The sequence below is a fragment of the Berghia stephanieae genome, chromosome 8 (genome assembly GCF_034508935.2).
Source record: "Berghia stephanieae isolate SIO BIC M18660-M18661 chromosome 8, UCSD_Bste_1.3, whole genome shotgun sequence".
NCBI classification, from domain to species: domain Eukaryota; kingdom Metazoa; phylum Mollusca; class Gastropoda; order Nudibranchia; family Aeolidiidae; genus Berghia; species Berghia stephanieae.
Window position 1 is genome coordinate 35,033,370 of NC_088367.1, and position 27,416 is coordinate 35,060,785.

At 34.2% G+C, this 27,416-nt stretch overlaps 1 protein-coding gene across 2 annotated transcripts in view; it reads left to right on the forward strand.

Annotated features, from left to right (window-relative positions):
- The first annotated feature begins 355 nt into the window (after positions 1 to 355).
- LOC144978569 (mitochondrial potassium channel ATP-binding subunit-like) overlaps positions 356 to 27,416 on the forward strand; it is a 32,279-nt gene continuing 5,218 nt past the window's right edge. The window contains exons 1-16 of one of the 2 annotated variants that reach the window (XM_078924800.1): positions 356 to 642; positions 4,775 to 5,207; positions 6,509 to 6,673; positions 7,622 to 7,767; positions 8,731 to 8,806; positions 9,815 to 10,041; positions 12,648 to 12,745; positions 13,051 to 13,156; positions 13,774 to 13,846; positions 15,482 to 15,601; positions 16,787 to 16,859; positions 18,773 to 18,906; positions 21,381 to 21,452; positions 21,839 to 22,017; positions 22,762 to 22,820; positions 24,705 to 24,793. In XM_078924800.1, coding sequence (XP_078780926.1) covers positions 560 to 642; positions 4,775 to 5,207; positions 6,509 to 6,673; positions 7,622 to 7,767; positions 8,731 to 8,806; positions 9,815 to 10,041; positions 12,648 to 12,745; positions 13,051 to 13,156; positions 13,774 to 13,846; positions 15,482 to 15,601; positions 16,787 to 16,859; positions 18,773 to 18,906; positions 21,381 to 21,452; positions 21,839 to 22,017; positions 22,762 to 22,820; positions 24,705 to 24,793 — 2,133 coding nt within the window. In that variant the 5' untranslated portion in view covers positions 356 to 559. Of the gene's footprint in view, positions 643 to 4,774; positions 5,854 to 6,508; positions 6,674 to 7,621; positions 7,768 to 8,730; positions 8,807 to 9,814; positions 10,042 to 12,647; positions 12,746 to 13,050; positions 13,157 to 13,773; positions 13,847 to 15,481; positions 15,602 to 16,786; positions 16,860 to 18,772; positions 18,907 to 21,380; positions 21,453 to 21,838; positions 22,018 to 22,761; positions 22,821 to 24,704; positions 24,794 to 27,416 lie in introns of both variants that reach the window. The other variant, XM_078924802.1, reaches the window with a different exon arrangement.

Consider the following 27,416-nt stretch of genomic DNA (forward strand, 5'->3'; position numbering starts at 1 on the left):
AGAGAAAGAATATGAAGAGTGTCGCGAGCTTTTATGGGGTAGAAACGACGATGTCACGTATCTAGTCAAAGTCAAAGTGCATCTCAAGGGAAAAATATGCCACGAGCAAGTTAACTATTTCTTCCCAACCTACAGCGATCGACGCCGTTCGTCGATCGCTTTGGGAACGTAATTGTTCAATTGCTATAGTCAAGAGTTTTGCGATCGTTGTCAATCACTAACCATGCTCATTATCGCTTGATCACGCCCTCAACTCATTTTTCAGCTTTAAAATAAGCGTCGCGTCTATAGCAACTAAAGTTTGATTGTTTACTTAGTTTTATTACTGAAGAGTTCGCGAGAAAAAGACAACTACACATTATTACCGACTACACACAACACGCTACACAAAACGATACTTGTTGACTGGAGGGACTGGAGGTTGCGGCGTCATAAAATGACTTTCAGTAAAGCGATAGAAATATAAGTTAAAAGTCGAGTTGTTTATGCATGGAAACGAAAATCCAAGCAAAGAAATTGATGCTTTTTATGAGATATTTAAAGGCAGAAAAGATACATCATGATTTGTAGAATTTTTGTTACAAATACAGCAAAGGTCCAAGGGTCACTCTGCTTCTCATCTTTACCGTGTATGAAGTCAATGTGAGTTTTACACATCCACGACGGTATAAATTAGGATGCATTAAATATTGTAAAAATATGGGTCTTCTTTGGATGGTAATGTGATTATATGTATGATGTATTTATGTGCTTCGTTGTGATTGTGCCTTCACTAATGTTCCGAGAAAGTTGGTCGGTGAAAAGTTATTTCAGTAATAGAGTAATATTCTACTACTAATTTCTAATAATAATATCTAAGATAATACTGACTGCCCTACTCCAATTATAAACAAAATATGTGATTCATCAAGATGATGGTCTAGATCTATTCTATAGCCCATGGCAGTTTATCTGAAATAAATATACCTATTTTGCTGACTAACATATCACCCAATTATAGGCTATCTTGAAAGTTTCATAAAAATAGGCCCTTATATTTAAAAAAAACGGACTGACTATTTTCACCGTACGGTGATAATAGCCTGACAGACTATTTTCACCGTATGTATTAGCCAATCAGAAGCCAGGATACTAACTGTGGCGTTTGTGCCTCTGCATCCAGACCATTAGAATTCGACCCGAAATCATTTTCTTCCTGTGCACAGACCAATTAAAAAAAAAAAAGAAAACGTTTGCTGAGAACACGGGAGGCCTTCCGAAAGCTCCGCGTTATTTTCACCGTACGATGAAAATCGTCCACCAAGATATTACCGTACGATGGAAAAAAGTCTCCTACACTATTATCACCGAACGGTAAAAATCGTCCACCAAGATATTAATATTACTGTATGGTGATAAGTCTCCCACACTATTATCACCGTACAATGAAAATCGTCCACATGCTCTACGGTGAAAAAAGTCTCCCACACTATTATCACCGTATGGTAAAAATCGTCCACCAAGATATTACTGTACGGTGATAAGTCTCCCACACTATTATCACCGTATGGTGAAAATCGTTCACCAAGATATTACCGTAGGATGAATAAAGTCTCCCACACTATTATCACTGTACGGTGAAAATTGTCCACCAAGATATTACCATACGGTGAAAAAAGTCCCCCACACTATTATCACCGTACGCTGAAAATCGTCCACCGTAATATTACGGGACGGTGAAAAAAGTCTCCCACACTATTATCACCGTACGCTGAAAATCGTCCACCATAATATTACGGGACGGTGAAAATAGTCCCCTACACACGGTCAGGCTATTATCACCGTACGGTGAAAATAGCCTGACAGACTATTTTCACCGTATGGTGAAAATAACGGCTTCCTTTAAAAAATTATGAATGAAATGTTATTTCAGTTAGCCTGCTCATAAAATCAATTCTGTAGTTGGACATCAAACTGATAGTAATTTTATAATGGGATTATAAGGGGATTCCAGTAGCTTGGCTGCAGCTTCTAATGGTTCTCACACTACTATGTGATGACGATCTATCCATGATGCAAACTTATCAACGCAATTATGTACAGTTGTGAACCTGCCTGGAAGCTTTGTCACAACGCACCGTTCAACAAGAAGCGCTGCAATTTTGGGCTCTTGACCACAATGGGTACATGTTTAACAGGTGGCAAGCCCCCACTAATGAAGTGATAATACTGTGTGGCAGGTTCTCGACCAAAGCCAATTGGCGACCACTCAATGTCTCCTCTTGCTTGTGGAAAAGACTGGCAACTTCTCCCCCACTTTTGAGGAGTCGATGTCTCAGCCCCCTCTCTTGAGATGGGTCCACACTTTACCTTGAGTAACAAGAGGCCAGTCATCCACGTATCCCAGCCTCAGTGAGGAAGTGTTCAGCATGTCGCAAATGTAGACATTAAACAACATTGGCAGCAGAACAGATCCCAGAAGGGACCCCCATTCCTCTGTTTCCTGACTTTGCTCGTGGTGTCTCCCAGGGCTTCTTGGAATTGTTTTTCCCCTAAGATTGAAGAGAACAACTTCAAGGTCTTTTTACACCTCATGATTTTTGCAAATTTGAGCATTAACCCTTTGCACCAGACCGTATCGTACGCCACGGATAGGTCTATAAATACAGCACCAGTTTGCCGTTTTCTTTCAAACCCTACTTCAATATGCTCTGTAAGGGCAATGACCTGATCTGTGGTGCACCTCCTTTCCCTGAAGCCTGCCTGCTTGGGTGGCAGGGCAACGTCTAGGGCGAGCCCCCATCGGTTCAGTAGTACATGCTCCAAAAGTTTGTACCGGCAGCTCAGAAGTGACATGGGTCTGTAACTGTCGGCTTCCTTTGCTGGCTTCCCTGGCTTCAGGATGGCAACTATCTTGCCGTGCTTCCACGCTTGTGGAAGCTTCCCTTTTGCAAGGACATCAGACATTGACTCTGTCAGTCAGGCCTGTAGCCTGGGATATACCATCTATCCCTGCTGCTTTGCCTTTCTTCATATGGCTAATGGCTGCACTCATTTCTCAGGGACTGAATGGGGATGTCCAGTCCAACTCTTCATCCGCAGGTAGTGAGTCCAAAATCGCACTGTATGCCTTGCAGAACCACTCGAAAAATTGATTTGGGACCTGCTGCAGTTCTTTATATTCGTGGCAATTGTGCCTGCCTCACATTCCGGTACAGCTTTTGCAAAATTCCAGTCAGGATCTAATGTCTTTATCAGTCGCCAAGCGTGGCTGCTCCAGTGTGTAAAGTCGATACTTTCTACGGTCTCCTACCACCGTTGCTTCCTTCCTTCTGCCAGAGGCTGAAGTAGTCTATTGGCTATATCCTGAGACTGGGTCTGCTGGTGCTCCTTGTACAGCTTTTCCGACTCCTCCATCCAACAGGGTATGTAGAATTTCTGTTTGCCCTGTGGAATAAAGCGGTCAGCACTCTTAGCCAGCAGCCTGTTAAATCTGGTTATATTCTCGGACTTGAGAGGGAAAGCAGGGCAGACCTGCTAGATATAGGAAGTAAATTCCTCCCAGTTAGCCTTCCTGAAGTTCCACTGCACCCTTGGGACCGGCCTGTGCTGGCTATGCGGGATGTCACCAAGGACTATCCACTTAATCTGCAACAGTTCCCCGTTCACTCCCTTCGTCACGAGGGTGAGGTACTCCTTCTGATCATGGGTGCCCCTGAACGTTCCCTTGGCTGTAGGATCATACACTAGGTGCAGATCGTTACGGTCCATCCATGAGTGAAGTTGTCTACGTCCTCATTGCAGTCTCCATAGTCCAACTTGTGGTGGTAGCTATTAAAGTCTTCCAGACAGATGTATTGATGGCTAACTACTGGGACCGGTGGTGTAGTCCAAGTGACTCTAGGTGGTTTGTAAATGTTGTGCAAATACAGCCCACCTACCATGGAAATTCTATTCACCCTGTTGCTGTCTCTCTATGACCCTAACCTTCGAAGCCTCTTTACTGTAAACGCTCACACCTCCTTTGAGCCTTGAAGTAGCTTGGCAGAGCACTCACCTCACAATATAAGGTAACATCAATCTTTTATAGAGTCCAATTTTTATTTGACCCTGCTGCCCCATGATTTGACAGTTGATTGATAAGTTTGACAGGAAGTACTCTGAGGTTAACTAGAATCTTGTGAAAAGAATAGCAATGAAATGTCCATTTGACAGTGTACTAACTGGGATAAAGTTAGGCTGCATGGGTTTTAAACTCTCAAGGACTATCTAGATTATAAACACATAGAAATTAGAGAAAATTGCATTTTGAAATTCATTCACTATATCCCACTGTACACCATTGCCGCTGAAATTATATTATATTCACCATCCAAGTTCCTGCTTAGATGTTAAAGTCAACCTCTTTGCTTCATCTCTTAGATCTATAACTTGTCCAAAACTTGTCTATGATCATTTAAAGTCTACTTCTTTGTAATTTTCTCATTTAAAATATTGCTCAGAACAATGTCTAGTCCAATGCTGTCATGACCATTGCTTTGGCCAATTAATTAACAATTTACACCATTACAAGTGGGTTTAATATTTTTATCATTTTCATCATAAAACTGTAACTCAGTAACAGTGATGAGATGCGACCAGACCAGACCAGGGCTTCATTGAATCGGTTTTCCTGTTTTCCTGGTGAAAACAGCTAAGTTTATGAAATGGATTCAATACAGTGATGTGCTTAACATTTGATTACACAATTTCTCTTTTCGGCCTCCTTTTTAAATGTTTATTTATTCTTTTTCAGACTGTCATGCAGGCGACAAGCTTTGTCACAGATAAGAGCTCAATTTAATTCTCACTCAAAGCAAAAACTCTCAGATATTTCAGTGAAGAAACCATTCTTACAAAATAATTTCACTCCACTTATAAGGAAACAAACAAACAGTAATCTTAGTCTTAGAAACTTATTACATACATCATTTTCGAAATGTTCTAAACACTCCTGTGTGATATTTCCTTGTGTCACAAGTGGGTTGATTATAGGATCTGGTTTATACACATTGACAAGATTATATGATTGTAGTGTATTCATCACTACTGCCCAGTGTAAATCAAAGCAAAAGTCAAGAACGCGGCTTGCTCATGACAAAGATGAAGTCTCTAATCCAGACTTTGATTGGAAATTATTCTTAAAATTACTATGGAAAGACATATTTATTCTTCTTGGAGCTGTTGTTGTAAGTAATTACTTAGTTTTCTTGTTTCAAATATGTATTTTAATCAACAGCCGTTAATGACTGATCAATCAGTTGGTAGAGCAGTAGATATCTACTAACCTTTTGATTTCGAACACAGGTCAATTGTGTTACTGAGGTGTAGTGGCACATTCTTGGACTCACAACACAACCTGAAGATGTGAGTCATGGAATCATCTCCTTGATAGTTTGCCCGTAGAAAAATAAGTTTGCACGCATTTTCTTCATCCTGTTGGAGATGGACATTAATTAGAATTTCCCCTGGTGTAAAGGAGTGTTTTCTTTGGAACAGTGTAAAACCCCTACAGTCTTCATGTCTCTTCCTTTGTGGTAAATGTATGATGTCCTATCATCATGATGTAAAATACTTGTAAAGCATAAGAATTTGTTTCTTCCTGACCCTTACTCCACAAACTGATCAGATGCATCTGTTTGATCTTGTACAAAGTATTAAAGGATAGACTAACGTCCTTTCCAACGGATGACAGGACATTTGTACTGTCTGTTTAATGCAGTAGCAACTGGAATGAGTATCTTTATCTTAATGGATTGGACAGCTGTGAAAGTCTACTTTTCCCACTATATCAGGGCTGAAAGATAATCATTAACAGACTTACCATTAATACAGGTAAAACCCAGATCTACAAGCTTCTTCTTTGACGGATGTTGAAAATCTTTGTTATTGAATTTTTACCCTTCAGATTAGGATTTTAGACCGATTCCAGAAAAGAAAATTACTTGAAATTTGTTTAACTTTAAATCTCATTATAGATTGGCTTAGATTATTTTCTTTCAATTTAGATTTTTTTTTCTGAGAAAAAAAATTTCTCTGGTGTCGGTGCAGGTCAGGTTTTCCATTTGCCATCTAAGTTTTTAAAAATTCTCAGTTTTTGTCATTCAAATTTAGGAGTTCAGTTGAAAATGATTTGAATGCTGTGTTTGTTTTTGTTTGTTTTTTTTTTTAAAATTCAGAAATGAAACTTTTACTATTAATTGATGACTGTTCAATGCCTCTAAGTTGGATTGGTAATTTTGATTGATTTCAGTCGAATCGCTTTCTATCCATCTCTTATTATTATAATCATTGTCGCTTTTGTAATCATATCATCGTTATCGTTGTCGTCATCATCATCATCTTATCTTCTTCATCATCATCACCATCATCATCATCATCATCTTCATCATCGTCATCATCATTGTGGTTATTATCAATGATATTTTATATACATGTTTCACACTCTTTTTCTTTTTTTTTTTCTCTTTTGTTTTCCACTTTATACCAGGCGGCTATAGGTGCAGCAGTAGTGAACATCCAGATTCCTGTTTTATTAGGAGAGATAACCAACATAGTGTCGAAGTATGCTTCAAATTTAACATCTGAGGTATCAAACTTCTTTGCAGAAGTCAATAAACCGGCTATCAAACTTAGCCTCATTTATGGACTGCAGGTATGACTGATTATTTGGTGCTGGGTTGAAATATATTTTGGTTGGTGAAATTGGGCATGGACCTCTTAAGCCAAGGGGAGGGGGGAGTGTTGTCCATCTGTGCAATGCCTCCTTTCTTGTTTGTGACTTGCTAATCCCTTGTAGTTTTGTGATTTTGTTTTAGAATGGGCCTTATCGCTTTTCTTTGGATCCTGTCTTGGGTCTTTTGCTATTTTACTTATAAAATTATTCTAAAGTGTCTCAAAGACTGAAAGTAACGGCCAATGAGGCAACTTTATAGCTTTGCATCCAACTCTAGCAATCTCTTTACAGAGGACAAGTTCCATTCGATTGGAAACATGCTAGAATTTCTACAATCTACAAAAAAGTCAAGGGGGTCCTGAAAGCTCATTTGGTAGAGCACTTACTTCACATGTAATCAAGATTTTTTCCCAACCCTCCTGTCCACCCAGCAGTGATTAGGTAGCGGGGACTGTCTTATCTGGTGAAAAGTACTTTGTGATAGAGAAGCATCCTATATAAAGTATAGCGAGCACTGCTAGCTATTGACTGTTTCGTGCTATAGAAACTGGGATAAACTCCGGCTCCATGGGCTCTGAAGGACTACTTATAAAAAAGGCAAACAGGAAATGACCTCAAATTATAGGCCCATTTCACTAACATTGGTTACTTGCAAGGTCCTTAAGCATATTCTATTTCATGGCATTATGGATCATTTTGACTGCCATTATCCTACCCTAGTTGACCACCAACATGGTTTTTGGAAGGGGAGATTTTATGAGATCCAGCTTATCAATACACTTTAACAAATAAAAAAGCGTTAGATGAAAGAAAACAAATAAATTTTCTTGTACTTGATACATCAAAAGTCTTCAATACCATATCGCAAACCTCAAACTTTTGAATTATTTTCACATTTTAACCCATATTTATTTATTACCTTTTCAGGGACTTCTAACATTTTCATATGTTAGTTTACTTTCTATTGTTGGGGAAAATATGGCTGCAAATTTACGGATGTCTCTCTTCCAGTCTCTTCTTCATCAGGATATGAAATTCTTTGATGCTCACAAAACTGGTGAACTAGTTGACAGGTAATTTTATAATTGATTACAATGAAAAATTCACTGATTTCCTTGATATATGTCTAGTCGATTAATAAAAATGGATCTGAATTGCTCTTCTCTCGAACCATTTCTTAAGGAATAAACCACTGTTAATGTATATCACCAACCAATGAACTATATATGTTTCATGTGTGAATTTTAATTTGCAAAATGTGATTTTTATTTTTTCCTCAAGATCCCAGGCTTTGTCCTATATTAAGTCTCATTATGTGAACTGAAAATATTGCATTTGTGAAAAGCCTAAATTTGTAGAGAATAGAACATAATGGACGGTGCCCCTTTTTCGCACTGAAATAAGTCCCGGCAACCCTTGTATGTAGCTTCCCTGACCTTGGACATAACTGCATTTACATGATGGAAATCGGTTTGGATGAACTCAATCCTCGAGGGGGCTGGGACATTGACTCCTCAAAACTGGGGGAGAAATTGCCAGGCTCTCCACCAGTAAGAGGAGACATTGGATGGCAGTGAACTGACTTCGGAAAAGAACTTGCCTCATGGCACACTCCTTTCATCAGTGGGGACTTGCCACCTGTCCAACATGTACCCATTGTGGTTAAGAGCCCAAACCACAAAGCATCTAGTTCAGTGTTGTGTCGTGATGAAGCTTCCGGGTGGGTTTGCGACCATACATGATTGCGGTGATGAGTTTGCATCCTGGATAGATCATAACACAGTATTAACACCATTAGAAACTGCTACCACTTGATGAGGAATATACTGACCTCAAAACACCAATATCTGATATTTAAAGAGAGCATCATATTTGCATGACTGGTAAAGTATTTATCATTTAGTTACAATAATAGTCTCTCATAAGGGTCATTAGGTAAGGTTTTATCTCAATTTCTAAGGTGATAAATGAACACTAGCCTTTGGATAGGATGCGAGTCAATTTCCAAATGCTTACTGTCAGACCTAATTTTTCAGACTGACGTCCGATGTTCAAGACTTTAAGAGCTCTTTCAAGTTAACAATATCCCAGGGATTGAAAGCAATTACACAGGTAATTAAAAAGAAACAAAACTTATTTTATTTCACTGTGCATGGTGGTACCTTCTTGCAAATTTGACAACATTCTTGATCATTATCACTTGATAGATAGGTATTTGATTTAAAGAATGTCGATCCAGACTTAAACAGATATCAATGTACATAAGGGAACTCTTGAAATGCATTTTCAATGCTATATTATCATAACGTTAACTTTTTGGTAAATTGCTCAAGTTGCAACCACTATAACTGAATTTGTAATTTTGGAATGTGAGTGGCTTAGTGGTAACAAAGAAGGAAAAGCTGTCATGAACTGATATTTTTACATTTTTGCAGGAAGGTATTAAAAAATTGTGGGACCAGAGTTTATTCTAGCTTAAATTGTTGCTTGCTACCCTTTGAATAAGGAGGTCTATATTATTAAACTACTAAATCCATGTACCCAATAACTGCTGGTAGGATAGGGTGGGGGGGCGGGGGGCATCAAAACTTCTGTCTGTAAGTGAATTTGAACCAGAGTTAGCTGCATATGTGGCAAATGCTGAATGTTTTAAAATTTATGGCCCCCATCACTGAAGAAAAAAGTTATATTCAAAGTTCAGACAGATATGCCTTGTTCTGTTAATTATGACTATCCTCCAAGTAGATTAATTCTTGATTGCTAATGAACATAATCATTGATTTATAAGAGGACTGGTGGATTTATAAGAGGACTTGGGTTACAAAGCATACAACAAATAGATAAGTTATGTGATTGCTTGTTTTTTTTGCCATTTATTTTATTATTTCCACCGTTGATGATAGTAATTACAGTGGTTTGAGTCCAATCATCTGTCTTATCAACAACTTTGTTTGCAGCACATGCAAATATGTATAAATAGATAAAATTTACTTACCCTTCCTTCTTCTCTAAAAATTGCTAAAAGAAAAGGCAAAGAAGTCAATCTTTCACGACATTTAGTATTCATAAGAATATGAATCTTTTTCTCATCAATTTTCTCTAATTTCCCATTTTCTTTAGACCATTGGCTGTACCGTGTCACTTTACATGATTTCTCCAAAACTGACCTTGATCATGATGGGGGTCATCCCACTTGTCATTGTAGGGGGTACAACTCTTGGTGCATTGCTGCGAAAATTGTCTCGTGATGCCCAAGAGCAGATCTCAAAGTCTACTGCAGTGGCAGATGAAGCTATCGGTAATGTGAGAACTGTGCGTGCATTTGCCATGGAAGACAAAGAGTTAGAGTGAGTTTGTCTTTGTTTTATTGAGAACAATATTTTATGATAATTTTTCTGTTATTTTGATAAGTTAATAGATAGCTTCCAAAATAAATTAATAAAATAAAGCAACAAAACAAAACAAAGAATTAAAACAAAAAAAACATTCACAAAGTGCAGAAAATGAATAATATATAAATGGAGTGAAAGTAGCAAAATGTTTGTAAAATAAAAAGCATGTTTTAAGATTTATCTAAAAAAAGCAACTCTTAATATTCTAAAGGCAGATTTATGTCAATTTTTTACTCTTGTTTACATAAAAAACCCCCAAAAATCTTGGGCATTATATAGCGCAACATCCACTAAACATACTCAAAGTGCTAGCCAACAGCAACACTTAACATGTAGGATGAGTCCTGTTAGGCGATAATACATTTTTTTTTCCAACAGAGACAACACTGTTAACAGTCAGGTACCCATTTTACACCTGAGTACAGTGAGAGAATGTGAGAAAAGAGCCTTTTCCAAGGACTCAACTATGCACCACTTAGATGGGGAATCTAACCCTGGACCTTCTGGTCTGAAGGCGAGTGTCATACCACAAGACCACACAGCATCACAAACCTGAAATAACCATATAACTTTGTACCAAGCCGTCAGAGCCATTGGGTCAGAAAAAAATCTTGACTGCCCCTGGGATTGATCTCAATCCCTTTGCATGCGAAGCAAGTGCTCTACCAACTGAGCTATCGGGACCTGCTTTGTATCTAGGGGGGCCCTTTATTTTTCACAATCATTATTGTGATATCATTATTACCATGATTGCTATTATTATATTCTTCTTCTTCTTCTTCTTCTTCTTCTTCTTCTTCTTCTTCTTCTTCTTCTTCTTCTTCTTCTTCTTCTTCTTCTTCTTCTTCTTCTTCTTCTTCTTCTTCTTCTTCTTCCTCTTCTTCTTCTTCCTCTTCTTCTTCTTCTTCTTCTTCTTCTTCTTCTTCTTCTTCTTCTTCTTCTTTTTTTTTTTTCTTCTTCTAATTATTATTTTTATTATTATTATTATTATTATTATTATTATTATTATTATTATTATTATTATTATTATTATTATTATTATTATTATTATTATTATTATTGTTGTCTGGGTGGGGATCTGACCTCCCATAGCGGGCAGGGAGGTACTTACTGCGTCTTCTATCCCCTTATATCTTTTTTGCAACATGCTTTCTGTCTTTGTCTTGGAATGAGATTACTTTATTTTTTCCTGGCCCTGGTTGGAGTCCTGGCTGGGAGGGAAACAGTCAAATGCATGGTTATTGTATTGGGAGATTATATTTTTTTCCTTGTAAATCATCTCTCTGTTATATATTATTATATTTGTTATTTTTAATGTATAATGTAAGCATTTGAGTGTATTCCTCTTTGTTGGATTTTGTTCTTATGTCCGGATGAGACTATAGGTGATCTCAAACTAAGTACATTGGTGGTATGCTCTTGGAATCTACATCTGATCCCAATTTGTTCCCAGTTCCCCTTTGTCTTACATTTTCTTGTAATTGTAATTCTAGAACTTTTTACCATCCCATTTTCTTCCATTTTACTGGCGCTGATATAACCTAAATGTGTTGCAAGCGCCTTAAAACCCTTAAAAACAAAAACAAACATATTATTGTTGTTGTTTTTGTTGTTGTTGTTGTTATTGTTGTTTCTATTATTATCATCTTCATCATCATTATTATTATTATTATTATTATTATTATTATTATTATTATTATTATTATTATTATTATTATTATTATTATTATATATTATTATTATTTATTATTATTATTATTATTATTATTATTATTATTATTATTATTATTATTATTATTATTATTATTATTATTATTATTATTATTATTATTATTATTATTATTATTATCATTATTATATCAACAATAATAATAATTTATTATTTCTTCTTCTTCTTCTTCTTCTTCTTCTTTTTCTTCTTCTTCTTCTTCTTCTTCTTCTTCTTCTTCTTCTTCTTCTTCTTCTTCTTCTTCTTCTTCTTCTTCTTCTTCTTCTTCTTCTTCTTCTTCTTCTTCTTCTTCTTCTTCTTTTTCTTCTTCTTCTTCTTCGCTTCTTTTTATAATTTTAAAAATATAATTATTTTCAATATTATTACTATTAGATAGCTCACAGAACTTAAAGCTTTCAGTGAAGTCCACCTCTAGTTCATAACAAAAGAAAAAATCTCTAATCATGCAGGGCCTTACATTTATAGCTTCTCTAATCTGGTGTATAGATTGAGTAAATGTTTAGCTTATCCATCAAGTCACAAAGACCATTATATTCATATGTGGTAGTGATTGTTAAAAAAGTGAACATGAAATTGTTTTCCTTGGTGAAATGTTTCGTAATGTATTTGAAAGGGTGGTCATTTTATTCTTGACATCAGATCTCCTCAATGTTTTCACCAAGAGAGCGGTAACTGTATTTTAATACAGGCTTTAACTTTAATGAAGCATTTATGTTCTTGTTACTGCTATTTGTGAGTACAGTTTGGTTTTCATAAAAATAAAATAAACAATTATTGTTTGCAGAAATTCAGCCTTCCCTTTAAAAAGTTAAAAGGTTTTCTTTTCTTTCAGGATATATGACTCACAAGTAAATGAAGCAAGAATGAAGAATATTCAACTTGGTGTGGGCATTGGAGCATTTCAAGGAGCTTCCAATATATTCTTGAATGGTTAGCATTTGTAATTCCCATCATGTTGAGTGGTTTTTGGTTTGATCTTGTTTATAAAATTAGTTCATCATAGTAGTAAAATGATTAAGTGAATTAGCACCTTATGACAGACTAAGCATAGTGCAGAAGTGTAAAAAATTTGGCCTGATTTATGTAGAAACTTGACTTTATAAAAACTATTTCAGTAATCAAAAAAGTTTTTTGTTTTTTTTTAATAGCTTAAAACTAAAAGTAGGAAACTCTAAAACTTCCCATTGGGATCAAAACTCTATATCCATAGCTGAACCTTTTTGTTTTCCTCATAGGAATTGTGCTGGGTTCCCTTTATGCTGGTGGCTGGCTTATATCGACCAGGGAGATGAAAGCTGGTGATCTCATTTCCTTTTTAGTGGCTACGCAAATGATTGAAAGGTGATAACAGTTATTATTGTTGTTGTGATCTTATGAGTATTTATTTTGGATCCATTTGGAATATTAATGGAGACCAGGAGAAAAGGAATGCGAAAGAAACAAGAAAGGAACTGTTTTAATTCAATTTCATCTTGATAGCTCATTTTGTAGTGCTATTCACCTTGTTCAGATTTACTTGTTTTTTTTTTTGTTTTTTTTTTGGGTCTGTTTTTTATTGGTCTCCGTTTTAAATCAATAATAATAAGAATGTATCTTGCTGAAAAGTATACGTATACAGTTAAGACTAAGCATGAAACTATTTGTGACAGCATGTCTAAACGGTGTTATGTTGGAATGGACATGAATGTAAAACTTAAATGTCAAAATAATCAGATTAGGGGAGTTAAATGTCACATTTAAAATAGAAAACTCACTCGCCATAATGACAATGGTTATTTTAACTCAAATGTTACAGGCTAAGTTGAACATTAAATGATAAGTTTCAGGTTCATTTCGACATAATACCACTTTGAGATGATTGGTTATATTTAAGTTTCAAATTCTCTTTTCCCTTCCTGCTGGTATTAACCAATTGTGTGTTTTGCGTTTAATTCGCTTTGTTGAATAATCCCATTCAGATCTATGGCACAGTTGTCACTTCTATTAGGGCATGTTGTGAGAGGTGTGTCTGCTGGGGCCAGAGTATTTGAGGTAAGTGGAAGAAGGCACTTTTTGTCTTCATGCTGTTCTGAATTATCAACAGACTCAGATAAACTAAGTCATTAATAAAAACAAATTTTAAAAAAGACAAAACAAACAAGCAAATGAAAATCTTATTGATTTGGTTGATTTGACAGGTTGTCTTTTTTTTATTTGTAAGAATATGATTGATGTATAAAGAAGTTTTGCATGGCTAAAAAAAAAATAAATCAATGAGTTAATGGCATTTTGAATTTCGGCTTATTTGGACATTTGTTCTGAATTGGGTACTTTTGCATTTTTAAACCTTTAAATTAAATAGATGCATTTCGAATTTTCAGAGGAAGGTGGTCATGTAGGCTATATTGAATTGAATGGAATAATTTATTTATTGTCGGTAAAGATACATATATGCATACACTTTTATACAAAAACACAAAACTAGAACCTGGGTGGGGTTCCTACCTCCCATAGCGGGCAGCGAGGTACTTGCTATGTCTTCTATCCCCTCTTATGTTTTTCAATTGCTTTCTGTCTTTCTCTTGGAATGAGATTGCTTGGTTTTGTCCTGACTTTGGTCGGAGTCCTTGGCTGAGAGGGAAACAGTCGAATGTATAGTTATAGTTTTGGGAGATGATATTTTTTTCCTTGTAAATCACCTCTTTGTTATGCATTGTATTATGTTTAGTTTACATATTATATTATATGATTTGTAAACATTTGAGTGTATTCCTCTTAGTTGGGACCTGTGCTAGTGTCTGGATGAGACTTTTAGGTGATCTCAAACTAAGCACTTTGATAATGTGCTCTTGGATTCTACATTTGTTTCCTATTTGAACCAAGTCCCCTTTGTCTTACCTTTTCTTGTGTGCTTTAATTGTAATTCTAGAACTTTTTACAATCCCATTTTCTTTCTTTTCACTGGCGCTGATATGACCTTAATGTGTTGCAAGCGCCGTAAAACCCTTAAAAACAAACAACAACTAAAAATTATATAAAGATAATGATTAAAAATGATTAAAAAATAATGTCTATTTTCTTAATAGGTGGATCAATCTTTTAATGTATAGTCTTTATTGCATGGTTGGATCATAAATTTTTTATGTGTCTTTCATGTCTTGAACGAATTATCTTATACCTAAATGATAATCAAATAATTTGATTATTTTTCAGGAGTATGAAATCGTATAATTTCCTTTGTATGTAGCCTCGACTATTTTTTAGTTGAAATGATAGTGATGTCCAGATTGTGAAGGTGTCCTTAGAGATGGGAATAAATATTACGCTATGTTGGCTTGTGGAATGACACATGCTTTGGGATTTCTCTGGATGGTCCATAGTTGAGTCGTTGGAGAGGATCTTTATTTACATTCTCTCACCATACTCAGATGTAAAACGAGTACTCAGATTCTCATTTACACCTTTGTCAAGTTGGGTAATGTTTGTAAAGCCCTACTCAGAGGTCATTGTTTGTTTTTTTTTTATCATTGTTACCCATCCAGTTGTTGACTATGCTCAACATTGCTTAATTTCATTTCAGAAAGAAATATCACAATGCTCCCACCACCAATAAGAACCCTGAGCCGTGGAAAAGGATAAGGCAAATAAAAAAGACAATATAATACAATTTTCCCTATTTTATTTCAGTATATCAATACAACCCCAGAGATTCCTTTGAAGGGAGGCCAAACAATTCCATACCATTCCATGTTTGGTGACATTGAATTTTCACATGTCAAATTTCACTATCCCACAAGACCGGAACAGGTGTGAATCATAATAATATAATAATGTTATTGAAATAAATGAAAACCTTTCCATACATGAAAATATCATGCTTTGTCTCTACTCCACAAACCTTATAAATGGTCACTGACCTCAGTTTTATAAGATGAGGCTCTAACTACGAGAGATTCTAGTCTTAACTTCTCGTAAAACAATGGTTTCTTTAGCCTGTCACAATGTTAGTAAAAACATATTTAACTTTGCTGTGAAGTCAGTGTAAGTAAAAAGAAAGTATCTTTATGCTTACGTCCTGTTTTGGATGATTGTAAAAAATAATATAAAGGCATAAAATAAAACAGTCTGTCAACTCGAAAATTTAAAAAATGTAGTCCGTCTGAGCCATGGAGCCGGAGTTTATTTGGGTTCCTATAGTGTGAAAGGGACAATTACTATTGCTTACTACCCCTACAAGTCTAACGCAAAGCATTTTCCACCAGACCCAGCTACCCAATCAATGCTGGGTAGACAGTGGATTAGTTAAGTATTGCTATTGGCCAGGGACCCTCTATAAAACACTTTGAGCACATTAGTGGATATTGTTCTATATAAACTTTTTATTCCGCAAGTAATCCAAAAATAAAGATTATTGCATATATAGTTATCCCTAAAGCACACTTATAACAATGTCCATCACTGCCTTCATTCAAATACTCATTCATGCTAAAGTGGAAGGTAATACATTTGTAAAGTAGAATACCGAGAACATAAAACAACATTGAGACCAAGTTTGCTATCATTGCCAATGAGTATTTTAAACATCGCTTTCCTTTGTATTAAGATGGGGTACGGTACTGACTTTATCAATGATGCTGTATTTAAAAAGTGAACTTAGTGCCATTGTTCAAGTGATCAGTGTAGTCCCATTATTACCACAGAGTTCCAAAATAAATAAGGTAAAAGTCATCAGTATAAGAATTTGTAAAAGGTCTGGTAATGATTTAATCTGTTTATATTTGATGTTTTCTGGCTAAACTGTCAACAATAACAAAAAAAAAACATGTTTGGTTATTGTTTTGCAGAAGTCTTGTGACTCATTAAATGTCTCCAGTACGATGGAAATAGTTCAATTAAGTATGATTCAGATACACTGATATTTGTTTGGCCTTTTTTCTTTTTCTTTTAATGAATGATGTATGACTTGTTTTTCTTTTTGTTTGAATTTGGTAGGAAGTTTTGACAGATTTCAATCTGAAGGTGCCTGGAGGTAAAATGGTAGCCTTAGTGGGTCTGTCAGGAGGGGGTAAGTGAATGATTTTTGATTGAATAATTATACGCATTCTTGTTATATGATTTTGTTAAATCATTTATTTATTGTTCAGGTGGATGATCATAAAAAGGCTTTATGTTATTTTTATATTGCTTTTTGTCTAAAGCTTTTTTTTCCCACAAAATATATCACAGGCTTGTTAATCAGTATAGAATTGTGCAATTTGATTTGAAATTAGTCCAACATCAGCAAATAAGTGAAAATTTACATGATTATGATAAAAATGTACTTATAGAAGGGATATCTATCAGTTTTTGGAAATATTTGGTTCCCTCTTAAATTGGCACATAAAGGATTAAGGAATAATGCGTTTTGAGTAGCAAGACAAAGCTGTAAAATGACATTCATACCCTTCTTCTCTAAGCTAATATGTCACATACCCTAACTTATGGCATTTATTGGTTGAATATTGCATCATTGGTATTAAAAAATTATATGACTTAAATAACCCTTTACATGATATGATATATACGATATATGCTTCTTGAAATCAGAACATGAAAAATATGATCTCCTTTTTGGGTACAATTAAAAAAAAAGAATGAAGTTACACAATGATTGCTGGTTTCAAGTCAGTTATTAGCAAAAGAAAGTGAAAGCATCACTGCTTTTTATATTACTTCATGCAAGTTTTTATCCTAATATTGCAACTATTCTTTTACCTTTTGATATATATATATATATATATATATATATATATATATATATATATATATATATATATATATATATATATATATATATATTTCAAAATTTATTTGCTATTCTTATTGTCAAAATTTTATTTAAAAGGAGTAAATTCTAATTACTTTACACAATAAAGAACATGATGTAAAATTGAGTGATTTTAAAAGTGCATGATTTTTTTTTACATAATTGATTTCACAGTTTTGGTTGATTACAACCTCTTGAAGTGGGAGATACTTTTGCACCATAAAATACCCATATGAGAAGTGTTTCAAAAAGAAACATTTCTCTAGATAGGCTGCGTCACACAGGCAGTTTATTCTCACAGAAACTCATGGTATCATTAAAGGATTTGCAGAGGACTTTTCGTTTTTCGTTTGATGCTGACAAAACGAAAGCGTTTGCTTTGTTTTACACAGAACATTTACAGAAAGACTTGTTGCCTGCTTGCAAAAAGGTTTATCTTTGTCCTAAAATGATTTCATTTTTGTTCAATATTGACCTCTAGGACTTGCCACGAGTTTCTGCATTGTCAATTACCAGGACATTTCACTAACAAAGAAAGTTGGCTGCCAAATTCTCTGGACTGCAATCCACTGGATTATCACTTCTGTAATGCCCTTTTGACAAAAGTTTATGAAAACCAGAGACAACTATTTCCAATTTTGAAAGAATTACAGGAGAAAATAAAATCTGTTTGGACAGAAGTCACTAGTTTGTGTGAAGAGTGATTCTGCATTTGCTTTCCCGTCTGCGTCAAGTTGTTAAAATCCAAGTGCCATAACAATGCATTTTGGATGAATATATTACATTTCATAAAACATTTCTTAGTAAAAAAGATCTGAATTGTTTTTCTTATTTAGATATTCAATTGATTTGATTTTCAAGTCGGTGAGAAGAATTTCCTGTCTAACTCCACCATGATCAAAAGACTGAATAAAAAAAGAGATACACATTAAAAACAACAAAAATTTGTTTATATTTTGCTATAGTCATTTCAACAATTTAAATAACACTTAAAATTGTTTAAATTACTTAAAATTTAGCATAATGATATTTATATTTGTAGAAAACTTATGTAAAACCTGCAGCAATGTGACTCAAATAGAATAGACACACAAACTGCCAAACAGGGAACAATTTTTCTAATGCTGTTGGAGTCTGGTATAATATATGGGGTTGATTTTTTTTCCCCTCAGGCAAATCAACAGTTGCTGTTCTACTCGAACGGTTTTATGACACTACAGGAGGTAAAGTTACCATTGATGGAATTGATGTGAAACAATTGGATCCCTGCTGGCTGAGGGGCAAGGCTGTTGGTTTTATCAATCAAGTTAGTGTGACAAATTGTTACCATGAAGCAATGTAAAAGCATTTTGTATAAGAGTATTTATGCATTTCACTATGATATTCTTCTTGCAATTTTCAGGAATCTTAAATTTTCCATCATGGTTTTCTTAATTTTCTTTCATTAAATGTGTTTAATATTAGCAGCTGTATAATAATCTATCCAGTACCTATGATTTGTGTTATTTTGTTTGCAAAAATATTGTCACTTAATCACACTTCTCTGTTGTAACGGTTCAATATCTAAATTAGTTTCCTTCTTTGTTTTTTAAATCTTTGTTGTTTTGACTTATTAAATTTCACTGCTCTATTTTGTATTCGTTTGATTTTTTGGATTTCTTATTTGTGGTGAGGGTCCCTGACAGAGCTAGTATATTCTACTGCAGGTCTAACAAAGGCTTTGTAGCACTGTAATTTTTTTCCCTTACTGCTGTCGTGCAAGTTTCTTGTGAGGAAGCCTAAAGTAGAGTTTGCTTTTTTGCATATGTGTTTGTCACATGATCTTTCCAATATAGTTTGTTATTTATTGTTAATCCTAGATATTTCGCCTTGCTCACATCCTCTAGTGTAGTTTTATGTCTTGTTTATGTTGACTGTATGATTTTCCCGTTGTTTGTAAATTTTAGAACTTGACACTTCTGAGGATGGAATTCCATTCTATTTTCTATTTCCCAGCATTAAAAGCTATCTAGATCGGCTTGAAGAATTTCTGTGTCATGTTTAGTTCTTATTTTCCGATATAGAAGGTTGTCCTCTGCAAACAATCTCAGCTGGATTCCTGGTGTAAGTCTTTCTGTCATATCATTAATGTAGATTTTTCTTTCTTGCTTTCTCCCATAGCGGGCAGGGAGGTACTTGCTGTGTCTTCTATCCCCTCTTATCTGTTTTTCAATTGCTTTCTGTCTTTGTCTTGGAATGAGATTGCTTGGTTTTGTCCTGACTTTGGTCGGAGTCCTTGGCTGAGAGGGAAACAGTCGAATGTATAGTTATAGTTTTGAGAGATGATATTTTTATCCTTGTAAATCATCTCTCTGTTATGCATTGTATTATGTTTAGTTTACATATTATATTATATGATTGGTAAACATTTGAGTGTATTCCTCTTAGTTGGGATCTGTGCTTGTATCTGGATGAGACTTTTAGGTGATCTCAAACTAAGTACTTTGACGGTGTGCTCTTGGAATCTACATCTGTTCCCTATTTGAACCAATTCCCCTTTGTCTTACCCTTTCTTTTGTGCTTAAATTGTAATTCTAGAACTTTTTACTTACCCATTTTCTCCCTTTTTACTGGCGCTGATATGACCTTAATGTGTTGCAAGCGCTGTAAAACCCTTAAAAACAAAACAAACAAAAAACATCTTTCTTGCTTTGTCTGGCACCTTGCATACACACTTGTTCAGATCTTTATATTACAATGGTGCCTGCTCCTTAATTTCTTAATTTGTTTTACATATATATGATTTGTAAATATTTGAGTGTGTTCCTCTTAGTGGGGACATGTGCTTGTGTCAGGATGAGACATTTATGTAATCTCACTGATGGTAATATGCTTTTGGAATCTACATCTGTTCTCTATTTGAACCAATTCCCTATTGTCTTTCATTTTCTTGGGTGCTTTAATTGTAATTCTAGAACTTTTTACTATCCCATTTTCTTCCTTTTTACTGGCGCTGATATGACCTAAAGCACCGTAAGACCCTTAAAAACAAAACAAACAAAATTTTATTGTCCTCTGTATGATTCAGAATGTTAAAAATATGACATGTTCCAGTATTTTACTGGTGGTTGATGTAATCAATATTGGTCTATAATTCTCTGCTTTGATATTATCTCCTATTTTATATATCGGTGTTATTTTTCCTTTTTTCCAATCATTAGATAATTTCCTTTGGTTATGATAAATATCCTGAATACTTTATTGCAAAATGTAAATAGCACATCAATTCTGTGAAAGTAGTTACTGTATTCAAGAAATCTCTCTTTTATGCTTATAAGTGCTTTGAGGTTTCGACATAAAGCGCTCTATAAATGTACTCATTATTATTACTATTATTGTTATTATTATTATTATTATTATTATTATTATTATTATTATTATTATTATTATTATTATTATTATTATTATTATTATTATTATTATTATTATTGTTATTATTATTGTTATTATTATTATTATTATATATTATTACTATTATTATTATTATTATTATTATTATATTATTATATATTATTATTATTATTATTATTATTATTATTATTATTATTATTTATTATTATTATTATTATTATTATTATTATTATTATTATTATTATTATATATTATTATTATTATTATATTATTATTATTATTATTATTATTATTATTATTATATTATTATTATTATTATTATTATATTATTATTATTATTATTATTATTGGACATATAATGTCTCATTATTTTTCTTTCCCACTTGATAGGAGCCTGTATTGTTTGCCACTTCTGTGATGGAAAACATCCGGTATGGACGGCCTGATGCCACAGATGAAGAGGTTGGTGATTTGTGCTGTCAACACTTAAAAATACAATTATAACTGATGCTTCTAATGTTATGGCAAACTGAATACTATAGACCATGGATTGTAAAACGTATAAATCAAAAATGAATGTAACCACTCCAAAAAGATGATATTAAAACTTCAGAAGAGAAGGAAGAAAGTTGCATTTGTATTCAACACATTCAATCTCTTGTACATTTTTCAAAAAAATAATTTACTTTCATTTTATCAATATTAAATTCTGAAAAAAAAAGTATTTTAACATACCAAAATGGTGATCATAGGTTTAAACCCACTGTCATCTCTGATTTCTTGTTTAATTAAAATAATCATAAGAATTTGAAATTTTATAACTCAATGTCATTATTTCTGTTCTCCAGGTGATGGAAGCAGCCAAGTTGGCCAATGCCGACAATTTTATCCGTTCTTTCCCTGCATCTTACAACACAATTTTAGGCGAGAGAGGTGTCACGGTATCAGGGGGACAGAAACAACGAATTGCCATTGCAAGGGCTCTTATTAAAAACCCTTCCATTTTGATTTTAGATGAAGCTACCAGGTAAAAATGAAGGGTATAATCATAAAAAGATTAAGACTCCATTTGCGTTAAGAGATCAGGTACCATGATAATTTAATTCTTAGCACATTTGATAAATTTTGAATTTTACAGATTATTCAAATCAGCTGAAGCTTTTAATTCATGAATCATGGTTCTGTCATGATATAATTCTTCCTCATTCAGTAGCCTATTTTAACTTTTCTATCGAGAAGGTTTACTTTATATGCTTTGTCCAGAAAGAAAAATAGATGTTTAAATATAGGTACATCCAATTTTTTTTTTTAAACAAGGCAAATTTAGTTAATATATTTTGTCCTCTTCTTCTTCTTCTTCTTCTTCTTCTTCTTCTTCTTCTTCTTCTTCTTCTTCTTCTTCTTCTTCTTCTTCTTCTTCTTCTTCTTCTTCTTCTTCTTCTTCTTCTTCTTCTTCTTCTTCTTCTTCTTCTTCTTCACGTTCCCTATACATTTTGTCTTGATAAATTATCATTGAAAAGTGATTGACACTTAAACAATGTTACCGTGCAACTTGGTCTGATATACTTCCAGTAATCTTCATGGACTAACGTGAGTTATCTGTACCATAATATTAGAGTGGTTACGCTGATTGTTTCCCAAAGACCATTTTTATAATTGCTTCCAATGACAAATAACTTGCAATAATTTTTCTCCATTTATTAGTAGAATAAATGCCAATATACTTGTACTACAAAGTATTTATTTTATAATAAGATCTTTTCATTGGCAGTGCCTTGGATGCAGAATCTGAAAGGGTTGTTCAACAGGCCTTGGATCATGTTGTTAAAGGTAAAATCTCATATTGTGTCTAGCCTTTTCCAAAAGGCTTGAACGAAATTGCAGACCTGCCTGCTTGAAAATTAAAAAATTCGTAATTCTTAGGAGATAAAAATGATAGTCCCTATAGTTAAATTTAAAAATCAATAATTTACTTTCACAGGGATTAGAAAACATGTCAAAATCCTAAACATTATGTAATTTGACATCAACTTTCATTTTCAATAAGTTTTAATTCTTAGAGATGCTCATGAAGTTCTGAAGGGTGAGGTATCTGTACCATAAAATAATAGAATGAGAAACAAACAAATAAAAAATAATTAACAAAAAAAATATAAAAAAATAAAGGAATAAATAAACTAATGATGAAATAGAAGAATTCAATAAATAGATATATTCGACCTGTAAATTCTCAGTCAATTAATTGAAATCAGTCAATTCGTCAAATTCAAATATTTTTAAAAAGGGAAGAAAGAATTGAATAAAGAAAGAATTCATGAATCGTAGTCGAATGACTGTAAAGTTAATTAGGAATGTTCCACAGCGCTACGCATAGCTCATGGGCCATTTATATTAACGATGTATATATTGCCAAGGCTAAGCGACGCTTTTTAGAATTGCCGTGTCTGAACACACCCCAGTGTATTTTCACACAGCCTTCATGAAATTATTTTTTCACTTTCCAAACCTGTCGTAGCCAATTTTAAATGAGCCGCCGAGCGATAAATTTCACTGTTTCGTCTAAGCCAAAGGAAGTTCGTTATGTAGACACCTTCAAATCGAAAGTTAAATGATTGCTACAAGCACATCTCGATTGCCTCATGTTGTAAACAAACTGGTTGATCGTTCCTAAGTTTCTTCACTGATTGGGTACCTAATTATAAGGAACAATGGTGAGTAGCCTAATTAATTCCCGCGCAAATTAGTTTTCTGCCATTGCTTTGCTCAAGTGAGCTTGCTGTTTACCTTTAATTTTGATTCTTTGGATTTTACCGCTACGACGAATTACGAAGAGTTTCAGTTTCAGTCAATTTTTATAGAGCTCATTTACAGGTCTAATATATATAAATATATATAATTGACAAATAATATGAGTAAAGGTAAGGATGGGATTTTCTTCCTGTAGTATGAATGATGAATCTATATCCTATACGGGGAAGTTAGAGTGTACATATTAAGGTAACGGCCAGGGCTAGAAAGTCAAAATGAGAAAATATAACAAGTATTATTAATATTAAATGAATGTATGTATTTTGGGTAACAGGTAAAAAGTGGGGGAACCAAGATTGTGCGCTTCATTTCTTGATTGTTGCATTCCTATTGAATTTTTTCAATGCAACCTATTGAAAAGAGTTGAAATAGATAGTTTAGCTGATGAACTTTAAAAAAATTACAAGTTGTTAACTTGACAGCAGCTTTACAATACAGATGGAGTAAAATTTGTGATCATCACTTCAAATGTTACATATTATGTCAGGGAAGTTAAAAACACTTAAAATTGAATTTAAAATCGGAGAGAAATTGAGTACTTTTAATGAGATGAGCCAGTTTTGCTTTTAGATTATGGCTATGTTTTTCTTCATTTTTGATGATGACAAGTTATTTCATTATTATTCCATTTTGCATCATCATGACTCCACGGCAAGAGCATTTATTTTTTGCACATTCTTGCTGTTTATTCAGAAACAGCTGATGAGTATGCTTGGTAGATACCAAAAGTCTATACAATAATGGACATATTATGTTTGAATGACATTACTGATTGGGATCACATTGATGGTAAAAATTTATTGTCAAAATATGATTCCTGATTAGTTGCAAAATGTTGCTGTTGGTTTTGGCAGCAAAATCTTCTTAAATGTTATGCAAGTTTTTACCCTCTCATTACCTTGACAGGTCGCACAGTCCTTGTTATTGCCCACAGGCTGAGTACCATTCGAGATGCTGATGTCATTGCCGTTGTGTCTAAAGGACGCATTGTAGAGGTGAGAGGGTTTTTTCTTTTTCTTTCTCAATTATCCTTATTTTGTAAAATCAATTAATTGAAAACTGGTTAAATTGAAAATGGTTAGACCAAAGGATTTCAATACATTGAAAAGAATTTGCAATGTTTTCAATTTTTTTGGTTTGTTTAGCAATGACTATCCCGCACAAATCTTTGGGCCTCTTTTTCGCTCACGAAGTGCCCAAATTCGCGACAAAATATGGGACGAAGCTGTTTCGTATATGCCATTTTAAAAAATTAATTACGACGCTGTTTATCGATGAATACGACTGAAAGTTGGCACACAGTTGGAGAAAAGGTCAGTTTAGATTATGTCAAGCGACAAAACTCGTGCGATTACCAGAAGACCGTTAAAAATAGATTTTTACTCTTTGGAGTAAAATATTTCTAAAACTACCGGGCGTGTAGGTTTTGTCGCTGACAAGGTAATACATGAACATTTCTTCTTTTTGGTTGTAAAATGTCATATGAATATGACGAGTACTTTTCCCGTATTTTACAAAACACCATCCTAATTTGCTCTTCATTCGTAAAAGACAAAGCCATTTTGCTCCCCTACAGCCTGAATCAGCCGAATCACAAGTTCAAAACGATTTGGCACCAAACTGAGCGGCTGAGCGGGTTGTGGCAAAGCGCTTTCTGATTGGTTGACCTCGTTTTAAAGTTCATGACTAGTCAAAATGTCTGCGCGTCTCACTGGCAGAGAGGTGTTTATCGTCTGCCATTGCGCTTGGGTTCAATAAACAGCTGACAATTTGACTGTTTAATTTACAAGAATTTAAGAAATTATAATGTTAAAAGTTTTCGATTGCAATATGATCTACAATCTCAGCATAGGTTTAATTATTGTGTTCCAGTCACGTTCCATCAGTAACCTTTGTCCCCTTGTCCAATTTCTCTTTTCCTTCTATATTTCTTTCGTTATGTACGCAACCCCCCCCCCCCCCCCCCCCTCTCTCTCTCTCTCTGTGTGTGTGTGTGTGTGTGTGTGTGTGTGTGTTATATACTCATTTCTTAATATATTTCTGTGTGTGTGTGTTATACTAATTTCTCTCTCTCTCTCTGTGTGTGTGTGTGTGTTATATACCATCCAGCTCTAAAATTATATAAGTTAGAACTCTTCTAATGTTTTCATCATATTCTCTATCAAATTTGCCATAACATTGCCAAATTTCAATCTTTTAATCCACTTATATCACAAGATACAACCAAAGGTTGAAAAAAAAATGCCGAAAAAGCGTCCCATGTTTTGGCGTTTTTTTTCCTCTTTGCGTGTCATCCAAATAAATGACACCTTTGAAACTGCATAACTTGTTTATTTATGAATGGATTTTCAAAATTCAAAAACTTTTTTACTCAGTGGAGATAGGGCTTTGATATCAGACAAAATTTTTTCTCAAAAAGAGAAAAAAACATTTTTCATAGTCATTGCTAGTTTGTTGTTGTTAAGAAAATTTTCATAAAATTGAAAGCATCAATTCCTCACAGTGTTGAACAGGCAATCTTTTAGCTCTTTACTTGCGCCTTGGCCAAGAGGTCATTCACTCCATCAGTTTCCTGACCACTGCTGCAGGTTATCTCCTGTGATACTTAAACTGCGTCTAAACTGCACTATAAATCTGACCGTTTAGTTTCCCGCTGTTCCGAGCGCCGACGTAACCTCACCCGACAGGTAACCGGGGTCAACAGCGGTCAGCCGATATCAATTCCCAGAACGTAGATTTGACGTGCATTGGGTGATACCAATGGATGATTTCCGTACCAATTAACCTCACGATCTTCGTGACGATGCAATTCCACCCAAATGCAAAGAATTCTCGCAGACCTCCTCTTTCCATCGGTCCAATTTTTATTTCAATATCTCCAGTACTTATTCCACAAGCCGTGATTCAAATTCACCTATTTTTCTATAACATTTAAATAAAATTACTTGTAATTACCTCAGGATTCTAAAAAAACGTTGCTATAAACTTCAAATTTTTTTTGGTGTGATTCACAAGGCACAAGTTTTACTAAGAAATGAGGTAAGTTTCATTTACTCTTCAGTTTTCATTATTTTGTAAAGATTATTTTTCCGCCGTAGGTCAGGTAATAATGATATTACCTCTTTAGCCTTGTTCTTGAAACGTAATATTTCGCTGCGGTTTTATTGTTAATTATATTTTTATTTTTTATTTTTTTCAATGATGAGTTAATTTGATTTTTGAAATTGCATAATTTGAATTATCTTGCTAATGTTTAATTTTAAATGACATTGTGTGTTGGGCCTCAACTTAGCTCAACTGCTTGTTAGAATTTTCCTGCCCCCCCCCCCCCCCCCTTTCTTTCACCAAATGGGGTGAAGTATTTGGTTTTTCTTTTTCCAAATTTTATGTACGCTGTTATGTATGCATGGATATGAGAAGTAATACAGAGTGTTTTAAAACTCATTTTATTCATTAATTCACTATATCATTGCTTACATCGCTCAGTCAATTTTGAATTTTCTCTTACAGCATGGACCACACAACTGCAAGTCATAACCAAGCAGTGAATTCATTATGTAGGACATGTGGTATGATTTGTTTAACACAGAAATAGAAACGTGCCCGCAAGAAACCATT